General features: G+C 30.4%; 2 protein-coding genes across 2 annotated transcripts; one reads left to right on the forward strand and one right to left on the reverse strand.

Annotated features, from left to right (window-relative positions):
- Window positions 1-4,470: 4,470 nt before the first annotated feature.
- LOC107927297 (nicotinamide adenine dinucleotide transporter 1, chloroplastic) lies at window positions 4,471-9,394 on the forward strand. The gene is made up of 9 exons (XM_016858364.2): window positions 4,471-5,059; window positions 5,294-5,389; window positions 5,817-5,923; window positions 6,598-6,646; window positions 6,753-6,865; window positions 8,228-8,322; window positions 8,451-8,539; window positions 8,633-8,727; window positions 8,805-9,394. The coding sequence occupies exons 1-9, from the start codon at window positions 4,969-4,971 to the stop codon at window positions 9,147-9,149; spliced, it is 1,080 nt and encodes a 359-aa protein (XP_016713853.1). The 5' UTR covers window positions 4,471-4,968; the 3' UTR covers window positions 9,150-9,394.
- A 4,903-nt stretch (window positions 9,395-14,297) lies between these two features.
- Window positions 14,298-18,732, reverse strand: LOC107920624 (two-component response regulator ARR14-like). The gene is made up of 6 exons (XM_016850426.1): window positions 18,618-18,732; window positions 15,661-15,810; window positions 15,269-15,586; window positions 15,106-15,182; window positions 14,796-14,979; window positions 14,298-14,707 (listed from the first exon to the last, which is right to left on the reverse strand). The coding sequence occupies exons 1-6, from the start codon at window positions 18,730-18,732 to the stop codon at window positions 14,298-14,300; spliced, it is 1,254 nt and encodes a 417-aa protein (XP_016705915.1).
- Window positions 18,733-20,491: the final 1,759 nt, after the last annotated feature.

Here is a 20,491-nt window from a genome sequence, read left to right on the forward strand (position 1 = left end):
GTATAAACACATAAATCACACAGAAACAGTTAATTAACTATGATCCTGTCAAACACAACATTCAATAGGTGAGTCTTTATAACTATGCTCATAATAAATACTCTTTAAAACTAATCTAGACTATTCAATATCAACTCAATTTAAATTCTACCCGATGAACTATATAACGTATTTGGATACATGGTTAATCATCTAGAACACACTAGAACGTTTGAGTGAGCTTAACCAATCGAGAACACACCTGGGCACCAAGTGCCTAGCCCGTAGGCTAAAATCCTTTTGAAACACACCTAGGCACCAAGTTTCACGCCTGAAAGCTTTACATCCGCCCCTGGTAACTATAAATATAACTCGATAGTCCACAATAAATGTTGGACTTTGGTATATTCAGTGAACAGTAACGAATTAGTAATCATCATCTCATTATAAATCAAACCCGTATCGTGCGCATTAAAACCTACTGGCATGTCAATTGTATCTTATCCTTTGTTCATCGGCTCAAAATAATATCGAATAACAGTGTTCAAATAATTTATTTTCTTGACTCACATCAATTTATTTTTAGTTCAATTATGTCAGAACATTCAACATATCAATTCATAGTTAATATAACATTTAATTTAATATGAAACTAAATCGTACAAACCTACTAGGGCTAAACTGTAGAGACAACAAAAGTTTAGAGACTACTCAACAACTTTTCCTTTTCATCGGTTATCTATTTGTTCTTGATCTATAAAATAATTTATTTCAATTTATTAACCCAATTTCATATAATATTCAATCTAGTACAAATGATTTCCCATTTACTATTTTTTACAGTTTCCCCAAACTTTTACACTTTATTCAATTTGATCATTAAGACTAAAACATGATTATTTTCATAATTAATCCTTGTACCTAATAAACCGAATTCAATTATACTCAAATACAATCTACATATGCTAAAATTTTCCAAGAAAACCATGCTTATTTTAATTTATTTTCAATTTAATCCTTGAACTTAAAAATTATATAAAATCACTTAACAAAATATTTCTATTTAGCAATCAAACATCATATTCTACCCTTAAACTTCAAAAACACACCAATTTCATCAATGGTATCTTCCAAAACATTTAAAAATTTCACAAATTAACCCCCTAGTTAGCTAGATAAAGCTAAAACGATCCCGAAAACATAAAATTCATGAAAAATGGATGAAAAATACCTATCATGCAAGTGTATTAAGCCAAGGCTGAAAGCTTCCTTAGCACTTCCATGGGGTTTTGGTTTTGAAACGGTAAAATGAGGAAGATAACAATTTACTTTTATTTAATTTAAGTTTTATTATTTATTTACCATTTTACCCTTAACCAATAAATCAAATTTCACATTAAAATCCACTTCAATCATCCATTAAATAAAGAAATGGCTTAATTGCCATATTAAACCATTTTATTTTACTTAATCACCTAATTGGCACTATAACACTAATAACAATTGTCTTTCACACTTTTTACAATTTAATCCTTATTATTTAATTAACTATCTAAACGTTAAAATTTCTAAATCAAAATTTAGTACGACCCTAATGACCTTATAAATATTAAATATAGAGAGAAGAAGTGAAACGCTTGTTGAATTTGTAGAAGTCTATTTCAATAGAAAAACAACTTCTTAGTTGAACTAAGAGAGAGATGGGCTAATAAGGTGTGCTTTGATTCGGGCTTCTCATGTATTGTGTCTAATTATATATGCTTTCTGAACTTTTAACCCAACACTTTATAGTTTAATCCAACCCAATACATGTTTTTCTGTTTCTCAAAATAGATATTATTTATTAAATTAATTAATTTTTCAATTAAATAATTTTCTCAACCCGATTCCGATTTCGTTAAAATCATTACAACTTTATGTAAAAGAATTCATGAGAAAATATATTTAATTTTTCTACATTCAACGGATTCATTATGACCAATTAATTTAATCACATTTTGAACTTCAATTAATTAATTAATAATTCGAAAAACCATAAATTAATTCTCAAGTCATTTTCATACTTAGTGTTTTCTATTTCTCTAACTTTACCATTTTTATCCATTTTTGTTCATTTGATTCAACATGCAATTCATTTTTGATTTCAATGACCTAGTGGGGGGTCAACTGGATATATGTAATTAGGGATCAAATGATTTATAATTAATTTTCAATTTTTCACCTATTAATTATAAACTTATTTAGTCACGAAGTCATCCCACTATAGTATCGTGACTGAGCTCTCTCTAATGGCATACCATTACGAAAACAACTCAATTAGTGCTAATCCAATGACCTTGTCATAAGTGTGTTACATTCATAGGATATCTTTAATCTCTTTGGGATAAATCCGCTCTCCCAATATGATTTTATTTTATCTCATGATAACTATTACATCTTACTTTGTGAAAAGTTAATTATTACCAAATAATAATTAAGTCATTTATCAAAAAGATGAACGACCCTTGGCCACGTTTACTTTTCATCTATTGTGTAATTCCAATGAAAGGATATCATTTAACTGTTTCTTGGGCTATGAATTTCACTATTGTAAATTATGCTACATATTGCAGAAGTCATATACCTAATGCACCAGCTTTCGGTTCCTTATCTATTTAAACTCAGGCTTTTACTTGCATCAAAGTATACGAGTCATGCATAAATAGTCCATCATCCACTCAGGATTAAGGTATGCCACACTTTAAAGTCAAAAGTAGATAAATCTATAAACAAATTCAATATCTATTTTTCTTAGGTCCAGGCCGATGTACTGTTAGTCTAGTCAGTCAGATCTATATCTCCATCTTCTGGGAGTCATCTACTTCGATGCCCAAGACAATGCATCTTCCTAATTGGACTTGATAGATAATATATTAGTCTTTCAATTGGTTTGCTAATTTTTTATTAGACTAAATACATGTTTAAGTTTGTCTACTAATATAAGTTGTCTTTTCGTATTACTATCCGACCACGTAATACTGTTTAGTATTAGTTTAAACATTAGACAACTAATGAGCCAATATTTGCTTCTATTTTTCTTTACATGCAAACATGACATGAGGACAATATACAAAGAGTATAATTAATGAATGATTTTATTAGCCAATCTGTTTGAAAAAATTACAAGTGTACATAGACGAAAATACTACACTTAGGGCAGTAGATCCAACACTTTACTCCTTGAGGGACTATAAGTTTGCTAACCTGGCCAAATGTCTTTCCTCTCTCCTACAAAGCTTAACAAGGACCTCCAATATTTCTAAGATGATTTCACCCTTACTAAGGTAGCCTATTAGGCTCATAAGACAATGATACAACCCTGCTTGCTTACAAAAAGCCCACTAGGCTTATCAAGGTCACTAGAGATCTATCAGGTCTTCCAAGGCATCCATTCGTCCAAAAAGTATGGTCCAAGAAGGTTTTCCCTTGCTAACCTCCTTATCAAGCTCATCTAAATTGTTGTCCTCACCCTTGCCACTCTGAAGACACTTGTTGAGCCACTTTAGGCGTACATAGTTTGAAGTGTTCTTATTGTTGTAGTCCAAAACACCCTCCTTTAGCCAAATTAAGGAAAAAGGGAGAAGACAATTTTTTTTCCCATTGATATTTGTTTATCACAATAGAATTTGATATTTTCTTCTAATGCACCACTTCCCCCGACACTTGTACATTGCAATTGTAGGCTTTTCTTGAACTTGGGTAGATGATTTCTGTATGTTATCTAAATAACCAAAACCCTTACCCTAGTTAAGTAAAATGAGGGGAAGGAATCATCTTTCCCTTGTTTTGATAATACTTTTTAATTAAGGGAGGGAAAGTAAAGGAAGTTAAAAATCCTTCATTTCGAGATAAAGTGAGAAAAAAGAAAATGCTATAAATATTTATAATGTATAAAATTTCATTTTTATCCTTTTATAATATATAATGTACGGTTTCAAGATTCATTTATGTTAGAAAATAATATGGATTGGTAACATGTTACGTTTGCTATATCATCTTTGGAAGTTAATTTTTATATGTTGAAATAAAATATTTTGGTTAATAAATTGATAAATTAAACTTATTTTAAACAAGAATATATTAATATATTATTGATTATTACTTTAATTGATTCTATGAAAAATATATTATATAAAATTAAATTTTTGTTTGAAATAAATCATTTCCTTTTCTTATCCAAATAAGAAACATTAAAATTCATTTCGTTTCCTTTCGTTTATTCTAAATAAAAATTAAGTATATTTTTCTTTCTTTAATCTTTTCAATAATATTTATCTGAACATGAGTTAATGCTAATGTTGTTTGAATGAACTACATTAATTGGTCGAATTAATTAGATTAGATATGGTTGGTTTGGAGAATAAATTTAAATCTGTAAATAAAAAATTGATATAGATAACTAGAACTGATTCTATAACCAATCCAATCTAGAAAAACATTGGTTAATGCGCGACCCCAAATAGGCAATCACCCCTAACCTTGTAAGATTACTATCATGCTCGATTTTAATAACTTAATCACTAAAATTGATTTTAATGAAGCCGGTTAAAAACGTAGGCAATGCATCTCATGGCAGACCCAATTAGCTACAGCAAACGAAATGCGATTTCTCTGCAACTTGTTTTATTTTTACTAAACACACACCCAATTTCAAAGAAATTGTGACACCCCAAAACTTTCTTCCACTTTGCCATTAAATTTCATTCCTCCTTATAACAAAAGCAAAAGTCATCTATTCAACTTTAAATTCCACCAAAGACCCGCTTCAAGAATTAGTAAAAGTAAAAGTTCCCGTCTCGCTCTTTACTTACCCCTTCAAACAAGCTAAAACCCAGAAAATTTTCGTACGTATAGAGGGTTTCAGGCAGATGCTATATATACAGATCTTTGATGAGTGTATGCCTTGGATGTTTTTAAGTTGTTTGTAAGATTCTTTTAAGGTTTTTGAAGATGGGTAGTGATGGAGGTGGCCAATCGTCTCATCCTCTAAAAATAACCGTCCGAGAACTTATCTGCCATGCGTGTGCTGGTGCCACTGCAGGTAAAGCCTTTTACTTTGCTGCTGTCTTTGATTTATTCTTTTAGGGTTTTCTTTTATCAGTTTTGCGAAAGAATTAGAAACTTCGTGGAGCTTTATTATTATTATTGGTGAAATGAGGGTTTGTATGTTGATTTTTTGATTATGAATGTCAGCAGGCTCAGTTGAAACTATGAGTGCCACTTTTAATTTGATTGAATTTTCAATTTATTGATGATCTTTGTTGGAAATTTTAAGGTGCAATTGCGGCCACCTTTGTGTGCCCTTTAGATGTAATCAAAACAAGGCTACAAGTACATGGACTCCCTACAGCTTCTAAAACTGGTGTTAGAGGTATTGCAGATCCTGAGCTTTTGAAACTGAGTTTTACTTTTGGGTGCATGGTTTAGCAGAAGGACTAGGATTGAAATTGTTTTAATTTTTTTGGTCAAGCATTTTCATAGGAGATCTTTGGAATGCAAAAATCTTGCTTTGTTAGGATACTCCACACCTATTATTTTGCATACATTTTGCTTTCTAGGCCATGGATCTTTTTCTATTAATGTCTGTCTACTCTGATAGATTCTGGTAATCTGAAGTGATGACCAGATTGAAAGAAAATTGTTGATAAATATAGTTTTAATAGATTTGTAACATTCTGAAGTTTGATTTTACATATTATGTGAAATTGTTTGTGCTTGTGTTAATGATGGACGGTGTTTATTGCTATCATTGATGATGGGCAACTCTTCTTCCTGCCTTTTTTCTTGTCTATACTCAGACAGTGTTATTATTACAAGTCTACAACATATAATAAAAACTGAAGGTTTGAAGGGGTTGTATCGTGGACTTTCACCAACAATAATTGCTCTTCTTCCAAACTGGGCGGTAAGTAACCTTTTCATCCCTAAAGCAATTAATTGGAAGCTACTTATCGGATTGTTGGTTTTTTTTTTTTTCGTTATGGGTTTATGACTAAAATTTCTAGTTTCCCTTTGACCTTTTGATGTGCTAATGATCTATGTCAGATGCACTGAAGATAGAGTGTTGGTGCTTTATGGTTTTGGAAATTTTTTAAATTAATTTTTAGAACAAAGTGTCATACCTGTATGAATGGTGAAGTGTCCAAGAGGTGCCAGACATGGGTATGTTGGGATAAAAAATAAACTGAGGACTCCATGTCACAAACACACACACACCCACACACACACGATTGACTGATAAATGCTACTGCCTGGCCATCTTTTTGTGTGATTCCTTAACGTGCCGGCCTGGAAGGCAAGCTTTATCCTTTTCCTCTTTGATCTCCCATGTCTATTTGAAGCTAATGTTTGAGCCAATCTTTGTAACTAAATTTCTTAATATCCCATGAAAACATGATTGTGTGAGATTTGTAGCCAGTGTCTGTAACCTATCATTATATTTGAATAAGGAAAGTGGGTAATCTGCTACCATGTTCATAAACCATTAGCTTCTTGGAAAAATATTGATTCCAACTAGAAAGAAAAATACTTATTTGATGTAATTAGTCTTCTAAGAAGTAACTCTCATTTCATATGCAGGTGTATTTTACAGTTTATGAGCAACTCAAAGGCCTACTCACTCCACATGGTTGGTTCTTGTAATTTCCTTAATAGTTCACGCTTGACGTGTGCTCTGCCAAATCCAGCTTCAGTTGTTTTAGTTTCTAGTAAAGTTATACATCGTGATTTTGCAGATAATAACAGTGCACAGCTCACAATTGGGGAAAATATGGTAGCTGCTGCCGGTGCTGGGGCTGCCACAGCCATCACAACAAATCCATTATGGGTTGTAAAGACAAGACTCCAAGTATGTACATTATTATGTATGGTGCATGATGTTTCTTCTAAATTATATCAGTGGTTTGCATCACATTTTATTTCTCTTTGCTTAAATCATGATAATTCACTTCTAAGTTCGTAATTACAATTAGTTATATGACCTTGATGTTGACGCATTCATACTCTTATAATTCAGATTTAAGTGGCTCTAGTTAGTACATAGCTTTGGTTATTGGTCTACATTCTTTTGTTACAACCAAATATGCTTCGATATGTTGTAGTCTTCTGGAGATACCCCAAACCAATGTAGTGACTAGGGTTTGGAGGATCAAACTCCTTACCAATGCTTTGACATAAGCATGGTCAAGCAGGCATTTTTTTGAACCATAAAAGTAATCCTTTTCCGGCAAGTGGATGAGAGTGATCAGTTGTTCTGATTTCATATCGGAGAATTTAACTTTCTTTCAAGTTTCAATGTTGAATAAAGCCTACTCTGATTTATTTTGCAAGTATATAGATTGTATCTGCAATAAAACCAAACTAGTAATTTATTTTCTATGATTTATGAAAAAGTGAAGACCGATCTGTTTTTGTGGTTTCTTTGTGAGTTAGGGCAATGTTATTTCACCTTTGCTTATTATACTCAGACATGTAATGCATGTTGCTTTTGCTAGCCATCTTTACATAGTTGTAATTGAAGGATATAATGAGACGAACTGTGAGAATGTTGGCTGCATTCAATCATATAGAGGTTTTTAATCCTCGTAAGGATTTTTGGGAAGTTCTGGTATAATTGTGATGTTGCCCTTTAATAGTGCATGTTGGAATAATACATAACATGCAGTAGGCCAATTTCAGCTGGCCTGGTAGTACCTTGGCCATTGGAATATACTGTAGTCATCGAGAGTTTGGAGATCCAATTGATTTTGACTGCTAATTAGTTTAATATCATATAATGTACTGACACGACATGGAAACCAAGTTTGCAAAAGGGTTTATTGTTTTATATTTTTTCGGTCTTAGGGCTTCATAATTAAACTTGGTTTCTTGTTTTTGCGTCAATCCTCTAATTATTACTTTCTAGGATATGACAACAATGTTACATTTGCTTGTTGAGCTTATGTGATATTCGTTGAAGTTTCCTCGGATGGTTTAAAAGTTACAAATTTCTGTGCAAACCTTCCTTCTTACCCAATCAAAGGTCATAAAGTGTTAAATGAGAAAGATACCACAAAAATTAGAAATGCTTGGTTTCAGAGTAATGTATATAAGTGCTGTTGGCAGATAATTAATCTGAATATCATATTTATTAGATATCATTGTGAATTTATAATTCTGGTTGTTTTGTATGCATTCATTGTTATTCTTTTTCATTTTGGTCTTTGTTTAGACGCAGGGAATGAGGACTGGTGTGGTTCCCTATACTGGTGTACTTTCTGCTTTAAGAAGAATTGTACATGAAGAAGGCTTGCGAGGGCTGTACAGGTCGGTGATTGGGTTCCACTCTGTTTGGAATAATTTTCGAGCTTTCCATCAATTGCAATCTTAAAACAAATTTACATTTTCCATTTACCATTGGTGTCATAAAATTATTTTCATTTGATTTGAAACAGTGGAGTTTTGCCTTCCTTGGCTGGGATTAGTCATGTTGCAATTCAGTTTCCAGCATATGAAAAGATCAAATCATATATGGCAAAAAAGGGTAAATGAGTTCATTTTTTTATTTCTTTTTTATATAAATTATTTCGTTGGTGGTCCTGATCATATTAATTTTTTCAAATTTCTTTATTGTCAGGAAATACAACTGTTGATCGTCTAACTCCAAGTGATGTTGCAATTGCCTCATCCATATCAAAAGTGCTTGCCTCTATTATGACTTACCCACATGAGGTGTGTTTTGGTTGGTTTTTGATATATGTTGTTTCATGGATCATGTTGTGCTTAGTTTGTGTTTTTATTATGATCAGGTAATTCGATCAAGGCTTCAAGAGCAAGGGCAGGCGAGGCACACTGAAGTCCAATATGCAGGGGTGGTTGATTGCATTAGAAAGGTTTTCCGGAAGGAAGGTGTTTCTGGCTTTTACCGTGGGTGTGCAACCAATCTCCTGAGAACAACACCATCAGCTGTCATTACATTTACCAGTTACGAGATGATACACCGATTTCTGCACCAGGTATTACCTCCTGAAAGGAAGAAATCTGAGGCTGGGCCTAGGTCTGATGGCCATGTGAACAATTCATGGCCAAATAAGAGAGCCAGTGCGGAAGAAAGTAAGATATCGCAAACTCACCCAAATAAGATTACACCTTAAAATCCCTGTTTGGTAGGGGAAGTCTTTACTGCTTTCTCCCCTGGTAGAAAATTTTTCATAAAAGAAATTGAAAGCTTGTTACTCAAATGTTAAAATTGAATAAAAGTGTTTTTTTTTAAAAAGAGTAAAATAAAAAATTGCTTTATTTGTTAGTGTAAATGCTTAATTTAAATGAGGTCAAGTTGTAATATACGTTAATGTATACAAATACCTAAATAAGCTATAAAATATTAAATTTACTTGAATACCAAGTGTTAGCTTATTGATTGGATGTTTATTTTTTTTAGAAATAATTTGAGTTCAAATCATCGTTGTACCAAAAATATATATTAAATTGACTTCTTTAGTTATATAGACTTATCTTTATTATGTAAGATAACGGTTTCAATAATTAAATTAAAATAAGTTGATTTGTTTCCATGCCATTTTTACATGCGGATAGAAATTTCTATATTACCTAATTTAGTTATTTTTGTGGTCGATAATAATAAGAAAAACTCAGGACATATATTTTGATTAGCAAAAAGGAGACATGAAAAATTTTGATTTATACAAAAACAATATAATAAAGAAGGATATAGAAGTTGATGGCTTCGAAAAAGACATAGATGAATTAAAAGTTCTATATCTTATATATGTGGGGGAAAATTGAAAAAAAGAAAGAAAGAGGATATGGTATGTGTATATAAGTGGATTGATTGAAGTAAGAATATAAATGGGATTAGAATTACCTTGGTAGGAAAATAATTGTAGCATTGATGCCTGTTAAAGGTATGCATGGGTTGGGTTTGGGCCAGGCTCAATTAAAAATTTAGACTCGTTTGTTAGGCTTGGACCCGTCCCGGCCTGAAAAATAGGCCTAAAATTTTACTCAAGCCCGATTTGGATAAAAATGTTAAAACTCGGGCCTGACCCGACCCGCCCATATTAATTTTTATATAATTTTTAAAAATATATAATACATCAAAATAAATATTTCTCAACAAATTGAAAATAAATTTTAAAAAATATGTGTACTTAAATAATACTAAGATAGATTCAACTTAACAATCAAATGCCTCTACAATAATAATAAAATTAACAAATGTCTTTAAAATAATAACAAAATTAACAATAAAATAAATTTTATACAATATCCAAACAATAATAACAAAATAGTAGCAATATAATAGTAAAATGGTAGCAAAATTGAGATAAAACAATAAGAAAATAATATTAAAAATATTTTTTTGTCCTTTATTAAATTCGGGTCAGACCGGACCGGGCTCAGGCTAAAAATGCCTTACTTGAGGCTCGGCCTATTTTTTAAATGGGCCTTATTTTTTTCTAAATCTATTTTTCTGGCCTATATTTTTACCTAAACCCTTCTACATTTAAGACAGACCTTCGAGTCGGACTGAACGACCGACCCATGAACAGGTCTAATGCCAGTAACATGAGAAAGGTCATGCCATGATCTACCACCTGAATTGAAAAGCCCTCACCATAATTATTTCCTCTCATTTCCTTCATCTAAGATGAAATTGGATATGAGATTAATAGTAATGAGATTTATCAATATTATTATACGTTTTGCTTGACCTATACTCACGAGCATAAGGATAATAACTATTTAAGTAAACTAATATCTTGAAAGAGAAAAAGGCAGTAAAAAGGCGTAAGGAAGAAAACATGTCCACTCCCTGAGCTGAGAAAGATGAATAAATAATAAAAGGAACAATTTGATATATTTACATAACCTTCAATGTTTAGTGTAACTTCAACATTTTGCTAGCTTTTTCTTTTTCCCACCATACAATAAAACCTCCCCACTAATAAGGGAGCCTTAATTTTTGGCTTTTTTATTTCAACTCTTTTGTCGTTGCCTTTTGCGTATGCGGATTTTTTTAGTAATAATTTATTTGTCTTTTTAATTAAAAATTTTATTTTAACTCTTCATTTAAATTTTTTTTAAAATAGAAAAATTAATTTTTTTAAACTTTACTGATTTTGCATACATGTACATTGCAATATGAATTACATGTCAACATTTAATTAATTTTTTAAAATTTAAAAATTTTAAAAAATATAAAAATATTTTAAAAAATTAAAAAAATTATTAAAATTATTATAAAATTATAAATTTTTTTTAATATTTTTCAAAATTTTAAAAATTAATTAAATGATGATGTGTCATTTACGCGGCAATCCATGTGTATGCCTTGTTAACAAAGTTAATAAAAATTAACTTTTTCATCTATTTTGAAGTGATTTAACAAAAAAAATTATAAATTTAAAAACGAAAAGAAACGAAAAATTATTACACCTTTTTTTTTTTTTCGTTTGTAAAGCTTGCTTCCATCTATTTTGCTGTTTAAACCCAATTCTTTTATTAACCAAGTTGATAAAATTGCAGAGGTAGCTACTACTAAATGGGAACATAGTAACACTCTACTCCAAGTTATTCATTAATAAAATTCTAAACTTTGTTGGGTTAAAACGGGTTAAATTTACTTTGCTTTTTCAGTAGCGTATTTAAAAAGTTGACAAGGACTTCAGTCCCCTTAAAATGAAAAATTATTTATTTAAACCTTTTAAAAAATTTAAAATTTAAAATCATTAAAGGTAATTTTAGTATTGGCATATAATTAATTTGAACATCATATTTATTAGATATCATTGTGAATTTATAATTCCGGTTGTTTTGCATGCATTCATTGTTATTCTTTTTCATTTTGGTCTTTGTTTAGACGCAGGGAATGAGGACCGATGCGGTTCGCTATACTGGTGTACTTTATGCTTTAAGAAGAATTGCACGTGAAGAAGGATTGCGAGGGCTATACAGGTTAGTGATTGGGTTCCACTCTGTTTGGAATAATTTTCAAGCTTCTTTCCATCAATTGCAATCTTAAAACAAGTTTACATTTTCCATTTACCATTGGTGTCATAAAATTATTTTCATTTGATTTGAAATAGTGGAGTTTTGCCTTCCTTAATTGGGATTAGTCATGTTACGGTTCAGTTTCCGATATATGAAAATATAAAAATCATATAAGTCAAAAAAAAAAAAAAGGGTAAATGAGTTCATTTTTTTATTTCTCTTTTATGTAAATTATTTTATTGGTGGTCCTGATCATATTATGTTTTCCAAATTTCTTTATTGTCAGGAAATACAACTGTTGATCGTCTAGGTCCAAGCAATGTTGCAATCGCCTCATCAATATCAAAAGTGCTTGCCTCTCTATTATGACTTACTCACATTAGGTGTGTTTTGGTTGCCCTCAGCACAATTCCTTCTTTTCATTTCCTCCATCTCAGATCAAATTGGGTATGAAATTGATAGTTAAGAGATAAAAAAAGAAAGAATTTATGATATATTATTAGACCCAGAAAAATTTAACTCCAAACTATTATCAAATACCTTAAACGAATCAGATTGTCACCTTAAGTACTTAAGTAGAAATTTCCATGTCATATTTACACATGGATAGAAATTTTTATATTACCTAATTTAGTTTTTGTTGTAGTCGATAATAACAAGAAAAACTTAGGATAGATATTTTGATAAGCAGAAAAAGAGACACAAAATATTTTGATATATACAAAAACGACATGATAAAGAAGGATATAAAAATTCATGGCTTCTGAAAGGACACTGATGAATCAAAAGTTTTATATCTTATGGGGGAAAATTGAAAAAAAAAAGATAAAAGAGAGAGGAGGATATGATATATGTATATCAGTGGATTAATTGGAATAAGAATATAAATGGGATTAGAATTACCTTTATGGGGAAATAGTTGTAACATTGATGCTAGGAACATGATAGAGGTTGTGTCATGATCTACCACCAGAACTGAAAAACTCTCACCACAATTGGTTCTTCTTGTTTCCTCCATCTCAGATGAAATTGGGTATGGGATTGATAGTTATGAGATAAAAAGAGAGAGGGGGTTTATGATACATTATTAGAACCAGAAAGATTTAACCCCAAACTATTAACAAATGCCTTAAACTAACCACATCACCACCTTAACACCATGTTTGGTTCATCTGAATAACTAAGTCATTCTGGCTGTATAGATCTAAATTAATATTAGTAGATTTGTTTCCATGCCATGGATAGAAATTTCCATATTACCTAATTTAGTTATCATCGTGGTCGATAATAACAAGAAAAACTTAGGACAAATATTTTGATAAGTAGAAAGGAGACACGAAAAATTTTGATGTATCTAGAAACAATGTAATAAAGAAGAATATAAAAGTTAATGGCTTCTAAAAAAACATTGATGAATCAAAAGTTTTAATTGTTATATATGTGGAGGAAAATTGAAAAAAAGAGGAGAGGATATGATATATGTATATGCACATGCATATAAGTGGATTGATCGAAGTAAGAATATAAATGGAATTGGAATTACCTTAGTAGGAAAATAGTTGTAGCATTGATGCTAGTAACATGAGAGAGGTTGTGTCATGATCTACCACCAGAACTGGAAAAATCTCACCACAATTACTTATTCTCAGATGAAATTGGGTATATGATTGATAGTTATAAGATAAAAAGAAAGAGGAGGTTTATGATATATTATTAGACTTAAAAAGATTTAACCCCAAACTACTAATAAATACCTTAAACTAACCACATTGTCACCTTAACACCATATTTGGTTCATTTAAATAGCTAAGCCATTTCAAGTGTATTCAACCCGTCACAGGGTCCAGATTTGTTTAAACTTTTTTAATTATTTCCCAAACTATGGTGTCTAGATTTGTTTTATTTTATATATAATATAAAAAATTTATTATAAGCTCTTTTATGGTATTCTTTTGAACAGAATTTTTTTTAAAGAAATTGAGAAAATTATTGGGAGCTTACCTTAATTAAAGAAGAACCTAGAAGCTGAAAAATAACTAAAATTCTATGTGATGTCCTACCCAAAAAAACTAGAGGGAAAATAGATATTAGTTATATGTATATATAAGTACAGAGTTTGATTCATTAATATTTATTATTTTGGTTTACTAAGTAAAATGGATTAAAATCATAAGAAAAGGGTAATGGAAGTACCCAAGCAATATAAAATCACCAAGAATGTAACTCTGGATCAAACAATAGTTTAGGTAGGAAATTAGGAAAAGTCGGCGCTCCTGGCTTTATGAAAACTAAGGATTATTATCATTTCCTTGTATGGCTTCCTTTAGCCATTCGCAGAATTGATCAACCGCATCTGGATTTGGTTGGTTGGCACAATCTCCACAAGCATCTCCCTCCTCCTCAAGATGTTTCAACAACTGAGCCAACTCCGGTGACTGTTGGTTCCACGTAACCCCACCTGCTGCATTCCTAACACCTATCTCTGCCTCTGCCACCCCTCGTGCCGCTTCAGTCCATGGCTCCCAATTATGATTCTCATACACCAAATTCCCACTAGGACTTGGATCTGGAATAATGTTCTGCTTCTCATGCATAGATTCCAAGATGTTTGGAAATTGTAGAGTCTCTTCATTGTGATATTCTGAACTAAAACGACCAGCAGTTGAATGTTGAGCCAGATATGAAAATTGACTAGTGCCTATTGGAAAACAAGAGCCAAATATTGATAAAGTCTTCATCACTAAACAGAAAATATACATATATATATATCCTGCTTGCATAATTACCTGCAACTGAGTCGTTCAAATATTTGTGAGTGTGACCTCCTAGTTGACTCAAGACTGAGTAGTACCCCTGCGGCATGTACAAGAATCCTGGTTTCCCATAAATGCTTGTAGATGCATTGGCATTCGACGCTAACTCACTGGGGCTAGCTTTGGACATTAAACGCTTCATGTGTTCCTTATGTTTCTGATTTTAGAAAAAGGAAAAACAAATGGGCATGTATATATAGTACTCGACCATCTTTAATATATATATATGTATATAGCATGCATGCATGCATGCTGCAGTATATAATAAGTGATAGTAAGGAACCTGCAGATGGCTAGCAACCTGGCGTTGTGTCAAATTAGGCTCGTCCATCATAGTTAATATTGACTTGGGGCGAGCATCTGGATCCACAGAAAGAAACAATTTAGATACAAATGAAAGAAAAATTTAGAAATAGAGTAAGCAATGAACGTTGGTTGTTAATTACTGGCATAGCCTAATGCAGTAATGGCGGCTATAAACTTTTGGTGGAGCTCCTCATTCCAAAGAAGACGAGGCTTCCTCTCCGTCGGCGGCATGATGTTCAACATCTTCTTCTGTTCATCTCTCTCACCCACATTCTTGTTGGGGTCATATGTCCTCAACTCATTGTCATGCAAATGTTTTGCTCTTTTAGCAGGCCTTCCGTACGCATATTGCCAAAGGTATTTAAGATCATGCTTGGAAATCGGCTTCTCCAGATGTAAACTTGCCCCATAAGCAACAGCTTTCTCAGCAGCTTTATGACCTTTTTCGTTGGACATCACTGCATGGATGCACATCATGTAAATTAAGATAGTGGCCAAACCAAAAATCAGAAAATTTGAAGCTAAAGCTCACAAATGAAGGGGATATTCATCTTAAGCAATTTCCGCAGAAATGAAAGACTGTTGACGTCGTCCATATTAACATCAGCCATAACAAGTTTGAATCTGTCTTTTGCTTCCTCAATCAGGGATAGTGCAACTGATTCTACTTCAGTTGTTGTCACTGCAAAATCATATATTTCAGTTAAGCTGAATATGCTAATTACAAGCTTGGAAATGAAACATTAAAACATTGGAAAAATTAAGCAAATGATTAGGAACAAAATCAAATCATCCATCATCGTTAATTGATAAATAAATCAGCTTTTATCTTCATACACCTCGATAAGCACACTCCTTGTATTAAGTAGAAAAAGAACACAAGAATAATTATGAGATATGTAAAGATTGGGTGGAGTGATGGGTTAATCACTCCAACTTTATAAAAAAATTTATTTTAATTTTCATTTAATTTAATTTATATTTTTTAACCTTTAAATTTATTTTATTTATCAAATCATTCAAAAATAAATATAAAAAAAATTATATATGTGAATATCATATCGACAAAATTAAAAAATATTATAAAATTTATCTTAAAAAATTAAAAATTGGTAAAAGTATTTAATATATATAACCTAAACGAAACTTTTGATGATATATATGTTACAATTTAATATAAGTGCTCAAATTCAACTTCAGACAATTTAGGTCAAATTTGTTAGAATTTAAAAACTTTTTGATTGTAAAAAAAAAATGAAATTGCCTAAACCCAAATAATTTAAATTTAAAACTCACATTTTTACTTCAAATCATTTTGCGAACTTGGTTTCTCAATTTTTTCTCATCTTAGAAAAAGGGAAAACAAAACTTGTTTGGATAAAATTAGGGTAAACTATTTAATCGGTGATTCTTAGGGGGATTTCATTTTGGGTTTAGTCACTCAAAATGAAATATTTACAATTTGACCACTCAATTTTTAGAGCAATTTCATTTTAGTCACTTAAGTGTTAAATATCTAACCGCGGATAACTATATATGCCACATCATGTTTACACTTTTATTTTGGTCACCAAATTTTTTTTAAGTATTGATTGGGGTAAAATAAAAAATAAAAGCGCAAAAAAAACTAAAATAATACACAAAATAAATTAAATAAATTGTTGAAAATTTTTATCCATTGATAATATTAACTGACTTGTTACTACAATATTAAAATAATTAATTTAATCTCCTTTTAAATTTTAAATATTTATTTTATATTTCCATACTATCCTTAATAAAATCAACTCAAATAACTCATATTTAATAATTGTCTACAAAACTTAAATTTATTTTTATTATATAATCTTAAACCTTTCATTCAAAGCTAAAAGTAAAGGTTAAAAAACACTTGCAATTAATTAAATTAATTGCTTATTCTTCGTTTGGGTAAAGAAATGATGAAAAGTTTATGAGTTTTGTTTGGAATGGAACATAAAATTTATTTATTTAATTAATTGTAAGGATTTTTCTTTTCTTTTAACTTAGTATAAAAGAGTCAAGGTCATATAATCAAAAAAAAATTGAGTTTGGTAAACAACTAATAAATACAATAATTTTCATTGATAGTTTTTTAAAAATAATTCCAAAACATCAAAATAAACTAACTAAATTGTTGAAATTTTTTTATCTACCGATAATGTTAATTGATTTATTACTATAACTTTAAATCTTAATATTTAAATGATTTATATTTCAAAACCCAAATAAGAATTTTCGGCAATGGGATAAACAAGCACAAATTGATAATTTTTTTTATATTGTTTTAGTTTATCTTGCTTTTTCACTTCAATCATTGCTTTATTTTTTACCCCAATCAATCTTAAAAAATTTATGTTTTAGTGACCAATATGAAAATGTAAACATTATGTGGCATGTATAATTAATCACCAATAGAGATTTAACTGTTGGTGAATAAAAAGAGAGACTAATAATCTAAACATAACATAAAACATTAATGAGTTTACTATTTTGACAGATTCCCAAAGAAATTTTGAGAAAATAAAAAAAATGATTCAAAATAAAATTTTGCATAATATAAAAATATACAAATTTTCTCTCCTTTCACTTTACCCCAAATTGGGGTATTAAAAAATAGAGGAAAGGAAAGGAAAGCGATGGATTCTCAACTCCTTTGGCTTCCCATCTCTTACTAAAAACAATTTATCCAAACAAGAGAAAGACCTTTCCTTCATTTTACTTAGCTTTCTTTACTTTTTTCCTAATCCACTCTGGCATTTTTTTAGGGATAAAATATTAAATTTACTTGAATCCCAAGTTGTAGCTTATTAATTGAAAATTTATTTTTCCTAAAAATAATTTGGGTTCAAATCATCTTTGTACCACAAATATATATTACATTAATTTCTCTAGTTATATAGACTCATCTTTACCACATAAGACAACGGTTTCAATAATTAAATTAATACCAGCTGATTTGTTTCCATGTAATACTTACACGTGGATAGAAATTTCCATATTGCCGAATTTATTTATTGTGGTGGTTGGTAATAACAAGAAAAATTTAAGACAAATATTTTGATAAGCAGAAAGGAGACGCAAAATTTTTTAATGTATACAGGAACAACATAATAAAGAAGACTATAAAAGTTGATGGCTTCTGAAAGGGCATTGATGAATCAAAAGTTTTATTTCTTATATATGTGGGAGAAATTAAAAAAAAAAAAGAAAAAAAGAAGAGAAGTTGATGGCTTCTTAAAGGACATTGATGAATCAAAAATTTTATTTTTTATATATGTGGGGGAAAATTGAAAAAAAAAAAGAAAAAAGAAGAGAAGTTGATGGCTTCTTAAAGGATATTGATGAATCAAAAATTTTATTTCTTATATATGTGGGGAAAAATTGAAAAAAGAGAAAGGAGGATATGATATATGTGTATGTATATAAGTGGATTGATTGAAGTAAGAATATAAATGAGATTGGAATTACCTTGGTAGGAAAATAGTTGTAGCATTGATGCTAGTAACATGAGAGAGGTTGTGTCATGATCTACCACCAGAACTGAAAAGCCCTCACCACAATTGCTTCTTCTCTTTTCCTCCATCTTGGATGAAATTGGGTACGAGATTGATAATTATGAAATACAAAGAGAGAGGGGTTTTATGATATATTATTAGACCCAAAAAGATTTAAACCTAAATTATTAAGAAATGCCTTAAACCAACTCCTTGGTTCCATTTTGTGGAGGCGCACCTAGTAGCCAATTTTTGAGCGCCACGTAGCCAAAGGGAATGACTGTGACAAAGCCCGGGTGTGATTTTAGCATTGCTGGTTTGTCTCCGGGGAATTAAGTCAGTAGTCTGACTCTAGATGTTGACCACTATAAATGGAAAGAAAAACTTCTTACCATTTGTAGAGGGTTATTGTTAGACCTCGAGTTTAAAAGTTGGACATTCGTATGTAAAAAAACAAGGTTTATTCTTTGCATTTGATTTTTTTTTTAAATTTGATTATCACATTAGTCTCAAAATTTGATAACTTTAATTTAGTTCCTCAGACCGTTCTACATCATCACAAAAAATTTTAATTATATTAATTTAAAAATAAAAATATTAAAAACTTATAAATAAATTTGATATATTTTTAAAAATCAAGTGATGATGTGATACAATCTCATAGTGTCACGTCATCATACATTAACAAATCTAAGTTCAAGAATTAGTGTGGACAAAAAAAAAGTTACAAAGTTCAAGTATTGTTTGCAAAAGATGAGATCCTGAGTTTTTCTTTTCTTTTTTTGATAATTGAGAAAAAAGAATGGGGTTACTTGGGATTGAATCCAGTCTCTCATGCTTACAATATAATGCTCTCATGCTTGAGATCCTAAGTTTTTTAATTATCATGTTCGAGTTCTACCATATTTGGTTATCATGTGTTGTAAGGTTATACTTGTAAACTCTTAAAAAGGGTACACTTAATATCACTATCCCACCACGAGTTTCTTCGTAGGGTCATAACTTTACACAATCAAAATCTCTAAAAATTCTCTTTTGTTTACTCACTCTACTTCTTCACTAAATAACGATGTCTTAACATTCATAAAAATCATGTAAATAATTATTCTTTTTTTTGAACAATCTTATTATAAATTCTAATTATATCTGTTTTTTTATAATCTGCCTAGGACTATCATAGCCCTCGCCAATCCTTAAATAGGAGAATAATGCGTTTCAGCATACTCAAACTATTAAATCAATGATTAAGCTTTTATCTTCTTACAACTCAGTAAGCCCACTCCTTGTACTAAGTAGAAAAAGAACGCAAGAATAATTATGAGATATGTGAAAATAGGGTGGAGTCATAGGATAATCACTTATTTGACCCTCCAATTTTATAAAAAAAATTATTTTAATCTTCTATTTAGTTTTTCATATTTTTTAACATTTGTTAACTTTACTTACATAGCATATATGTGAATGCCACGTCGAAAATTAATTAATTTTAAAATTTGAAAAATGCAAAAATATTACAAAAATTATCTTAAAAATTGTTTAAAATATTTTATATATATCCTAAACAAACATTTTGATGATATAAAATAATGATTGGATATATTTTACAATCTCATAAAATTGATATTTTTTAAAATAAAATTTCCCAAACCCAACTTCAGACCACTTAGGTCGAATCTGTTAGAATTTGTCTAAACCCAAATAACTTAAATTTAAAAGTCGCATTTTTACTTAAAATGATTTAACTCAAATCTAAATAGATCTATTATTTGCGAACTTGGTTCCTCATTTTTTTCTCATCTTACAAAAAAGGAAAACAAAAACTTGTTTGGATAAAAATTAGGGTAAACT

The sequence above is a fragment of the Gossypium hirsutum genome, chromosome A12 (genome assembly GCF_007990345.1).
Source record: "Gossypium hirsutum isolate 1008001.06 chromosome A12, Gossypium_hirsutum_v2.1, whole genome shotgun sequence".
NCBI classification, from domain to species: Eukaryota; Viridiplantae; Streptophyta; class Magnoliopsida; order Malvales; family Malvaceae; genus Gossypium; species Gossypium hirsutum.